The sequence below is a fragment of the Belonocnema kinseyi genome, chromosome 8, assembly GCF_010883055.1.
Source record: "Belonocnema kinseyi isolate 2016_QV_RU_SX_M_011 chromosome 8, B_treatae_v1, whole genome shotgun sequence".
Lineage (NCBI taxonomy): Eukaryota > Metazoa > Arthropoda > Insecta > Hymenoptera > Cynipidae > Belonocnema > Belonocnema kinseyi.
The window spans coordinates 142,566,647-142,578,152 of NC_046664.1; the positions used below are offsets into that span (position 1 = coordinate 142,566,647).

Below are 11,506 nucleotides of genomic sequence, written 5' to 3' on the forward strand. Positions count from 1 at the left end.
AAGTGATCTGATGAGAGCAGTCTGCCCAAACATATTGGACAAAGACTGATTTTTACCCCATCATTGACGGACTGGGTTGCAGTCAAGTACACGGTGGGGGGACTTGCAGATTAAGATGGGTTCCGAACCACCAGAACCTCGGTAAAGGTACATTGAAAAATTTCTAGAGGTACGGGCTCTGGGATCGATTCTTAGAACTACGACGACGTCATTATGATGAAAATTTATTTAACTGGGATTGCTTAAAATTATCTGCAATATAACACCTTTGGCGCATAATATCAGCAAAAATCAAAGGGAATTTTAAAATTAAAAATATGAAAGATATAACGTTAGACGAATGACGCATACTTATAATATGTGTAAACAAATTGTTAGCTGATGAAACTGAAGGCTGAGCAACGTAAAACTCATGTTTTTCGCCCAAGTGTTTACAAAAATATGACGTAAACTTTCTGTCGGAAGATATCAAAGGAGAACTTCTCAGGAATTTAATATTAAAAATATGAAAGAACTTTGATCAGACGGCTATTGCAAAGTTGCAAAATCTATAAAAATATTTTTTTTTATAAAAACAAGGCCTTTTAATCGTATGTTCTTTTTCTTTTAATAATATAAGCATAAACATTTAACTTAATCTCTGACGCATGCTGTCGGCGGTCATCGAAGGGAGCCGTGTGTCGTTGAGAGAGTAACAGATCTTGGCAATTTTCAATGTAACATAACACTATTGCGATTAGCATTTAAAATATAAATTATATTATTTTTGGGCTGATAAATTTGATTTCGTTGATAGCAGATATTAATATCTTAATATTGTAACGTCAGATAACATATCCTATTCCATTTTTTGGGTGGAAAAGTTAAAGCATTGACTTTCAATATTGATATTGAGAATCGGATGCTTCTATATTATGATTGGTAAGTCACCATAAGGAGCGAACCCAATCTCAGAACTTTTTGCACTCCAGCCGTAAGTTTTTTAATTTTACAACAAAAAATGCATAAAGTAATCCAGAGGGCCCCAACCCTACTACTAAAGTTGTTGGCAATTACTGAGCTGTAAAAACTTTCAAAGGCTAATTGCAGAAAAATCTTATAAGATAAACGTAAACAACATATTTTTGTAACGTATACACAAGGTAAGTAGCCGTTATTATAAATTACTTTATACTGCATTTTCTCGATCAAGTATTAAACACTTACATAATTTCTGAAGGAAGACATGACACGATTTGATTTTAAGAAACCCTTGCCTTCTTTTTAATATTCTTGACGTTTTTCCTATTTACGATGAATAAGATACAGACACTCGTTCACTATTGGTTTCCAATATAAAACAGCAGTTAATTGTTTTCAAATTGTCAATTACATCAAAACTGATCGATGGAAGAGTGAGATGAAAGAAATCCTCTACAAGTACCCCGATTCGAACATGAAACACAAAACTGTGTAGTGCCAGCGACCCCAGAAGCACGCCGTGGTTCCTCTTCTCTCTTCGAAATTCTTACTCCATCTCTATCTATGTATCTTCTCTTTTTCTTCCTCGCGATACGTTTCGTTCATTCGCTTGTACGCACTTTCAATCCCTATTTTAAAAATAGATTCAAACACTTTGACGCACTAACAAGATCTACATACTGCTCTTTCACACTCTATATCAGAATGTAAACGACGTGCATACTGTTTTCTTTCTGCATGACTAACACATTATATCATATTGTTGTATTAATTCTGACGAGTCAGTTAAATATCACGTAGAACTAACTTTTCTCCTGTCTATTAAACGATTATTTTTTTCTATTCTTATAATCACAGCATTTGTTAAGATGCAAAAGTATTGGTTGTATACCTGCAACTAGGTGTTTATGAGTGTGTACGTGTGAGGGGGTTGCTTAAAAAATTATATTTTGAAACAATAAACCAATTAATCGGAAGCATCTATTGGAGATTCTGCAGGTCGAACTTTACCTATCTGACAAATCCATCAAACAAGAACTGTCTATAATAAAATGTTCAGTTATTCACATAGTAGAAAAAATGCACGGAAGAAGTAATAATAAAAAATGTTTCGGAAAATGGTTAGGATGCAATGAATCACACACTAGTTTAGTAATTATGTCCTGGTTTGTAAACTTTATTATTCTGTATAGTAGTTTCTACTAATAAAGGTGTGGATTTTTAACCCATAAACATTTTTTGACGTGTTTGCGTACGTCTTAATTTCAGTATAATTTAAACATTCAAGGGCATGTGACACAACGAAATACCTATATTACTCACCTTATTTTATTTTTTTTTCTGAATATTTTTTTTCACTTAAACACTTTTTTTGTAAATATAATATCGAGCTGAAACTTTGGAAAATGTATTAAAGTAGCCTTTTTCACAACTTTGACATTTTTTTAACATTGAAACTTTTTTTATTCATAAAATATCGGCCTCAAGCTTTAAAAAATGCAGAAACCGTCAGGAATCTACGTTAAGGTACTTAATTTAAAAATAAAAGGTGTAAAAAATATATTTCAACTACATCTTGTCCGGCACACAGCATATGACTCAGCTATGAATTTAATCGATATCAGTCGACGAGACTGCGAACGCTGGTGGCCACTATACGAGGCTTTAACAGCTGGCTCGTTCTACAGACCCGAGTCCTTTGTTTATTCCAGATCTAATACATTTTCCAAAGTTTCAGCTTAAAATTTTATTTACAAAAAAGTTTTAAAGTTTAAAAAAATGCAGGGAGCTGGTGAAGTGAGGTCGGTAATATAGGTATTTCTCTGTGTCAAATGCCCCGAAGTATACAAAAATTAATTGCAGATACAAAAAAAAAGAAGTTAAGGATATATATGTTATGTTCTCTTTAAAATGTTTTAAATGCATGCATTTTTATATTTAATACAAAGTTTGTATACATAAATCAACCTTCTACATTTTTTATTTTGAAAAATGTTCACACCAAAGAATTTCAGCGATATTGCCGACAGAAAATACCTATATATATTGATCTTGACGAGTCGATAAATCTTGACATATTTATCAATGGTAGTCTGTTTAATTAAGAAAGCATTATATCGATGGATTCTAAAAATATTAGGCTATTCTTCTACTATCGTTAAAAAGCGTTTATTATCTTATTACGAGTAAGCTTTAGTCTATCTTTCCGCTAGTTATAGGAGCCTCAATTACATTACAAACTGTCATACAAAATACTGGATTTTGAATTCTTAGAAAATGTTCCGAAAAATAATAGGTTATTTATTCCTCCTGAAAACTTAGATAACTGAAGTTAGCCTAATTCTTATCCGTCGCGGAAAGATAGACTAAAGCTTATTTGTAAAAAAAAAATGATAGACGCTTTCATAATGGAAACAGAACAATAGCCTAATATTCATAGAACCTATCGATATGAATAGTTCTGTATATTTTGCGCTAATATAAAAATCCAATTTCCAAATAAAACCTATTCTTTAAAAAATACGTTAGTTACATAAAAGTATCTTTTGAGGTGCTTAAATTCATGGACACTCAAACGTACTGCATTAAAGGATGACTTAACACTTTCACCATTGTAGGCAGCCAAAACATAGATAAATTATTTTCCATGCAAAATTTAATATAATATATATAAATTGAGGTCTGTAAATTCATCCAGTGGCTTCCACATATTCATTAGTAGTATACGCAGGCTGCTCCCGGTGTAAGGTTCTATTTTCAGCTAAATATCAGTAAAACATTCAAAGGGCATTTAACGAAAGACCGAACTATGACTATGACTATGATTACGACTATGACTATGACTATGACTAGCGTAAAATATTATTAATCATAATTCACTTAAGAATAATATGAAATTTTTGAAATAATTAATAACATACATTTTATTAACATACAAACATTATTTCTGTGACCAGTCACAAGGTTGCCTCCTTGCCTTTAACGTAATGTTGGAAAAGTGTAAGGCTTTGATCAATATTATTTCAACTATCAGCGGCAGAAGTTTCTTCTGCCTCCCCTCAATGCCTTAGAAAGTGCTTGTGGTTAGACTCACATTATATCTTTGATCAGACACAGTTAAAGTTTTGATCAACTTTATTTCCGTGACCACTCACAAGGATAACTAACCACTGACCATTGACCTTGGAAAGGGGTAGTGGTTTACCCAAACATATATCTCTAAACTGTGACAGGGATGCTTTCCCACCCCCCGCGTTTCGATGGAAAAGGGTAGGTGTTTGATAAACATTATTTCTGAGACCAGTGACTAAATTGCCTTCCCACCTTGCATGTGACGTTGGAAACTGTCAGCGGTTTGACCAACATAATTTCTGTGAAAGTGTGAAGGGTGCCTTCGAACCACCCTTGCGACTTTGGAAAGGGTTAAGGCGTTGACCAAAATTGTTTCGGTAATAAGTGTCAGAGTGTCGTCCTGCCACCCACGTGACTTTAATGTGGATTATATTTGTCCTGAAATAAACATAGCGAGTTAATAAATTGAATAATGTTTATTTAACTTAAAAGCAACTAATATTATTATACAACCGTTCTGAAACGAGAAGTCCGTGCAGTTTGGAATAGCTCTTAAAGTAGTCTGGCTACTGGGAAAGCTAGTAAAAGCTATTTCCATTATTTTTTTCTGAAATTTTGAATTAAATACAAATTTTGGCCAGGATATCAACTACTAAATTAGATGCCAAATTTGCATGCTGATCAATATACATAAAATGTTTTTTAGATGATAATTAAATGTACATTTAAATGTTTATTTGACTCGATTCTAGCTACATTTTTTATTCCAGGCTACATTTTGCTAAAATTAAGCTCAAATACCCTCCAGAAGGTCCCATGTTTTTTGTCACGACTTCAAACAGTGATAATTTAAATTTGAACCTGGAAAGGGCCCATAAAAAAGGCATTATCTTAAAGAGGACATATTTCTCCGCAAAAAAAAACTAATTTTAATGATTTTTCATCTGATCGATCCAAAAGCCAGACCAACTTAATCGTGCGAGGCAGGCAGGGATACTAACCACTATACATATTAAGTACACGCATGTACAGTCTCACTCATACACGCATAACAGTATTCTACTTAGCTTTAACTATAGGTGTGTTCTCAACGCTTATAATACGTTACAACATAAATATATCTTAGGCTTACATTTCAACACGCCTCCCTACATATACATTCTATCGTTTATTTTACATACATTAAAGTTCTGAATTTTTCAAATTCAATTTTACATAATGCTTTTGTGTGTATAACCGCTACTCTTTTACATATTTGATCAAAGTCACTGCTACCGATAACGCATACTTAAAGTGAGTCTTCTCGTAAGCATTTCGGAAACGACCCGAGTCGAAGTTTCGTTTTCAGTCTCAAATTCTTTAAACGTAAGCGTTATTCAATGTAAGGTGAAAATATTGAAAACCGTAGTTTCGACTTCTTCCACTTTTAACGCCGCAAACTGACGAAGTTGATCTTACTGATTTAACCTTCATTTTAACTTCAAACTATGTTGTCCCATTTCACCTTCTCTTTCAACGTGATGATTGTTTTCAGGAGAGTTACTCAATTGTAATAAATTTAATTTTCAACACACCCTTCACCTATCCAAGAAAAGGGCTAAAGTGGAGTATAGATAAATTAGAAAGCTCAATACGAGGTGTGTTCAGAAAGTAAGGTGACTTTTCAATTTTCGCGGACTACGTACATTCAAGTTTTAAATTTTTTGTTTTCTTGTGTTGGTGCACTCGTCACGATCATATGTTCACAGTTTTGACTATATAGCTCGAGTTGTTTTTCTGGCAGAGGCATAAAAGGTTAGAAGGTTTTGGTGTGCTCGGCGATTTTCTTCTTTCGAAAAAAATGGAGCAAAGAGTTTGCATTAAATTTTGTGTGAAAAATGGAATCCAGTGCTCTAAGACTCTTGAAATGATGACAGTTGTATATGGTAAGTCTACTCTGAGTAAGAAAAACGTGTATAAGTGGTACAAGCTGTTCCAAGAAGGCCGAGAGGATGTCGAAGACGAACCTCGCCCTGGACGTCCCAGCACGTCAACAACAGATGAAAACGTTTGAGCAGTGGAAGAAATGGTGTTGAAAAATCGCCGAATTACCATCAGAGAAGTTACTGAAGATGTTGGCATAACGGTTGGCTCATGCCATGCTATCTTTTCGGACGTTTTGGGCATGAGAGGTGTGTCAGCGAAATTTGTTCCAAAACTGCTTAATTTTGAAAGTACCTGTGAAAGATTTTCTTACTAAAAACAGCACCACAGTCATGCATCAGCCTCCATATTCACCGGATTTGACTCCCAGTAACTTTTTTCTTTTCCCAAAACTGAAGAGACCCATGAAAGGACATCGAATATCAACGATTGAGGAGATAAAAACTGCATCGCTGAAAGAACTCAAGGCTATACCACAAAATGATTATCAGAAGTGCTTCGATGATTGGAAAAAGCGTGGTCACAAGTGTATTATGTCTGAGGGGGATTACTTAAAGGGGACAACATAAATATTGAGGAATAAATGAATATTTTTTAAGAAAACCATAAAGTCACCTTATTTTTGAACACACCTCGTATACTGCTTTAAGCGCAGACTTCTCATTTTTACTTAAGGGATGTAGGCAGTCAATGAATTAATTCATTTCGCAAATCATTCTTTGCACACTTTTGAAACTTTTTGTTTTTTATCTGTCTATTTCTAGCTGTTTTTTTGTTTATTTTACTTTTATATATTTATGTTTCTATTGTTTTTATTGACTAAACACTTAAAAACTCCGGAACAATTTACCCCATATCCCACCCTTTCGGGGCGGTAGGAGAGGGGGTAACTTTAGAATTTAAAATTGAACCCAGCGTTTTTTATTGCAGATTCAGATTCTCCATTAAAAATTAGTAATATTTTATTCGAAAAAATTTTTTGATTCACGCCAGATGGCGATGCAATGCAAAAAATCACATTGTTGACTGGTGAAGGCATGCGGTTCCAAACGAAAATAAAACGAAGATTCTTATTTCTTTATTTCATTTAAACAAAATAAAAAGAAATGAGAAGACTTTCAATTAATTTCCTCGAAATTTCAAATTTATTTTTTAATGGCGCCAGGTACAAAATTTTGAAAGCGGAGGCCGCACCCAAAATCCACCCCCAGTGACCTAATCCTCGGTTGCGCGAATTGAAAAAAAATGTCGATAAAAATATAAGTATTTTGTAATGGAGAATTTGGATGGATATTTCTTAAGATATTTTAATGTGGCAAGATTTCACATGTTTCACAAGATTTCACAAGTTTTCACATGTATATGTGTATGTGCCTCTTGAATTCTAAGCCTTTTTGTGTCACCTAAAACTAATATGTTTAGACAATATTTCTATAAAAGTACTGCAATCATGAGAATATTCATACTTTTCTAAATTGTCGATTATTCTATTCGAAAATTTAAACAATAAAATCATAAATATATTAAAAGAGAATAAAAAACAGCTACAAGCAGACAGATAAAAACCAAAAAATTTCAAATGGCTACAAAGAATGATTTGTGAAATGAATTAATTTATTGACTGCTGACGTACCGAAAGTCAAAATGAGAAGTCTGCGTGTAAAAAAGTATATTGAGTTTTCTAATTTATCTACTCCACTGTAGCCCTTTTCTCGGGTGGGTGAAGGGTGTGTTGAAAATTAAATTTATTTCAATTGAGTAGCTGTCCTGCAAAAAATCATCACGTTGAAAGAGAAGGTGAAATGGGACAACATGGTTTCAAGTTTAAATGAAGGTTAAATCAGTAAGATAAACTTTTTCAGTTTGCGGCGTTGAAAGTGAAAAAAGACGAAATTACGGTTTTCAATATTTTCACCTTACATTGAATAACGCTTACGCTTAAAGAAGTTAAAATTGACGACCAAACTTCGATTTACTTCACAGGGGCGATAAATTTCTATATTTCATTATCTAGTTTAGCAAGATAAATTATCCCCGTGCCGCCGCGACGGAGATTCGTGTTCGATTCCCACCAGCTTTATATTTTAATCACGTTTTTCTGTTTCACCTTGTAATATAATAATTCGAAACATTTTGAAATCCCATAATACGTCTGCATTTACATCGTATGCTTGTGTAAAGGATACGTGTATTCTAACCTTCAAGGCGACGCGGCGCAGGTTAGGTTTTTTTTCGTCTGTTAATCTAATTGCACCAATTTTTACTAAATCAGTGTGCCCGTGTCTCATGGCGTCACTTTAGTCCTTTGCAAATATTTCAATCTTCTGCAGATAATAATGCAAGAAATTTAGAAATTTGTTTTACCGAAATTAGTAAGTGGCTATAATAGATTACTTACTACTCTATTAGTTACTACTCGAAGTAGTAAACATTACAAAAGTTCCTCTATGTCCCTCCATTGAAAACTAAAAAAAGTAAAATCTAGTCTGATTTTTAGCAAATATTGCAGCAAAATGTTTCTCCGTGTATTCCTTAATGATGGTGAAAAACGCTGAAATGAACATGAGATCACAATATTGTTTCGCTTTCATTTCGGCTGCAAAACTTGTAAAATCTATCACAGGTTTACCTTTGACTCTGTCAACTAATACGCAATTAAATCTCTGCATTTAACTTGTAATGTTACCGGTTTACCACTTTAGCAATACCGAACTACATCGATTAAGTAAGTCTTGACATGTAGCAGTTCTTCATGTAGAACTCGCAACATTCATAAGTTGAATATCAGCTGTTCTAAAGCATGGAGCACACACTGTTCAACTTTTGTATCGAGTACGTAACGAAATATGAATCACAGAGCGTCGGTGAGATCGAACTTTTACGAGTCAAAATACTAGACACATTTTCTTTAAACAACGATCAGCTGCGATTCTAATCATGCGAAAACGGAGCAGTTCCACGTATGAAATGCTCACATTGAACTATCAAATAGCGCTAATTCGGGCAAAGAACTTTTTCAAAATTCAAATTTTTCCAACACCCAAAATAACTCTCAATGCTGAGTACACGACCCGGGTGCGCCTGATCGTGCAACAGGTCCTTTCAAACGTCATCTCCGAGAACATTTTAAAATCTAAGTTTGGTCAATAACCAAAACAATTACAAATGGTGAGTCGACGACCCGGATGCGTCGAATCACGCACCAGGTCATTTAGAAGGTCATCTGCAAAAACTTTTTTGAAATTTAAGTTTTGCCCATAATCAAAACAGTTACAAATGGTGATTTGACAATTCGGGTGCGCAGGATCGTACACCAGGTGGTTTAAAACGTATTCGACAAGAAATTTTTCGAAACTTAAATTTTGCGAACACCCAAAATGACTACCAATGATGTGTCGATGACCCGCGTGCGCCGGATCTTGCACCGGGTCATTTAAAACGTCATTTACGATAACTTTTTTGATATTTAAATTTTATCCATAGCAAAAAGAATTACAAATGGTGAGCTGATGACCCGGGTGCGCCGAATCGTGCACCAGTTCATTTTAAACGTAATCTAGGAGAACTCTTAGAAATTAAAATTTTTTATAACCAAAAAAATTACAAATAGTGAGTCGACGACCCGGATGCGCAGGATCGTGCACCAGGTAGCTTAACACGTATTATACAAGATATTTCAATAATTAAAATTTTTTCAATACCCGAAATAACTACCAATAGTAATACGACGACCCGGGTGCACCGGATCGTGCACCAGTTAATTTTATATGTCATCTACGCGAATTATTTGAAATTTACAACTTGTCACTAACCGAAGCAATTACAAATGGTAAGTCAACTACCTGGATGCGCAATAGCGTGCACCAGGTAGTTTAATACGTATTCGACAAGAACTTTTACAAAATTCAAACTTTGCCAACATCAAAAATAGCTACTTATGCTGAGGCAACGACCCGAGTGCGCCGGATAGTGCACTGGGTCATTTAAAACGTCATCTAATCAAACTTTTTTAAAATTAAAGTTTTTCCAACTCTCAAAATAACTATCAATAGTGAATCGACGAACCGGTTTCCCAAATTGAAATTTCTAAGAGTTCTCGTAGATGACGTTCGAAAAGACCTTGTACACGATCTTGCGCACCCGGTTCGTCGCCTCGCCATTCGTAGTTATTTTGGGTATTAAGCAAATTTGAATTTTAAAGAAGTTCCTGCAGAATTCGTGTTACAGTACCTGGTGCACGATCCTGTGCACCTAGGTCGCCAACTCATCATTTGTAATTGTTTTAATTTTTGACAAAATTTAAATATCAAAACAATTATCGTAGATGACGTTTGAAAGGACCTGGTATACTATCCTGCGCACCCGGATCGTCAAATCACCATTTGTAACAGTTTTCGTTATGGGAAAAATTTAAATTTCAAAGAGTTCTCGTAGAATGCGTATTAAACTGCATCGTGCAGGATCCTGCGCACCCCGTTCATTGCCTAATTATTGGTAGGTATTTTGAGTGTTAAAAAAATTTGAATGTTGAAAAAGTTCTTGTAGGATACGTGTTAAACTACCTGGTACACGATCCTCCGCAGCCGGGTCGTCGTCACACTCTTTGTAGTTGTTTTGGTTATAGACAGAATTTAAATTTCGAAAAAGTTCTTGTAAATGACCTAAATAGCCCGTTTGTAATTGTTTTGGTTATTGACCAAATTTAAATTTTAAAACAGTTCTCGTAGATGACGTTTGAAAGGACCTGGTGCAGAAGGCGCACCCGGGTCGTCGACTCACTATTGAGAGTTTTTTTTTAGGTGCTGGTAAAATTTGAATTTTGAAAAAGTTCTTATAGTATACGTATTAAATTACCTGGTGCACGATCCTACACACCTGGATCTTCAAATCGCCATTTGCAACTTTGGCTACTGTATGGGTTGTAACGGTCAGCCCAACGAATCTCTAGACTGAGGTACCAAGCTGGGCCTTAGTTGGGTAGCCCACTTTATGCCTTATTCATAAAAAAGGGTACACTTATTAATTTCATCAAGTTAAAAGTAATAAATAATAAATATTTGTTAGTATTTTTTAAATTTGAAGCTTCTTCATGATTAAAAAACTCTTAGCATTCTCTTATTCCTCCTGACCCCCATCCCAGTCTCTTTCAACTATCAGCTCAGTCCTAAAAGCATCTGAAGTTGTATTGTCTGCAATATATTTAGTTCATTACAAATACTCAACTGAGTATGGGAAACAGCACAAGGCGATCACTTATTTTGTTTATTTCTGCACACACAAAAAAAAACCGAGGAACTTTGTGAAAATAACCCCATTTTATGGAAGCTTGAACCTTGAACGGACTCGACTACAAGAGAAAATGGCGTTCGCAACAGCTTTAGCGCAGACGACAGAGCCCGTCTGCGGCGCACAGTGGGGTGAAATCGGAAAACGAGGTTCAAAATGACAATTAGAACGCAATTATGCACCGATTTTAGAATTTTTTTTTTTAATTCAGAACTAAATTTTTCAGAAAATGGTGAGAGTAGATTTTTTATTTTTTTGTTTATTT

General features: G+C 34.7%; 1 protein-coding gene across 6 annotated transcripts in view; it reads right to left on the reverse strand.

The window, feature by feature from the left end:
- The window catches only part of LOC117177865, a 670,262-nt gene extending 667,925 nt beyond the window's left edge, over positions 1–2,337 (reverse strand). For 5 of the 6 annotated variants that reach the window (XR_004467769.1, XM_033368902.1, XM_033368898.1 and 2 more), the window contains exon 1: positions 1,207–1,628. Coding sequence is in view for 3 of the 6 variants with exons in the window: in XM_033368898.1 (XP_033224789.1) it covers positions 1,207–1,227 (21 nt within the window). In the remaining 3 variants the exon portion in view is untranslated. Of the gene's footprint in view, positions 1–1,206; positions 1,629–2,283 lie in introns of those variants that run through there. The other variant, XM_033368899.1, reaches the window with a different exon arrangement.
- Positions 2,338–11,506: the final 9,169 nt, after the last annotated feature.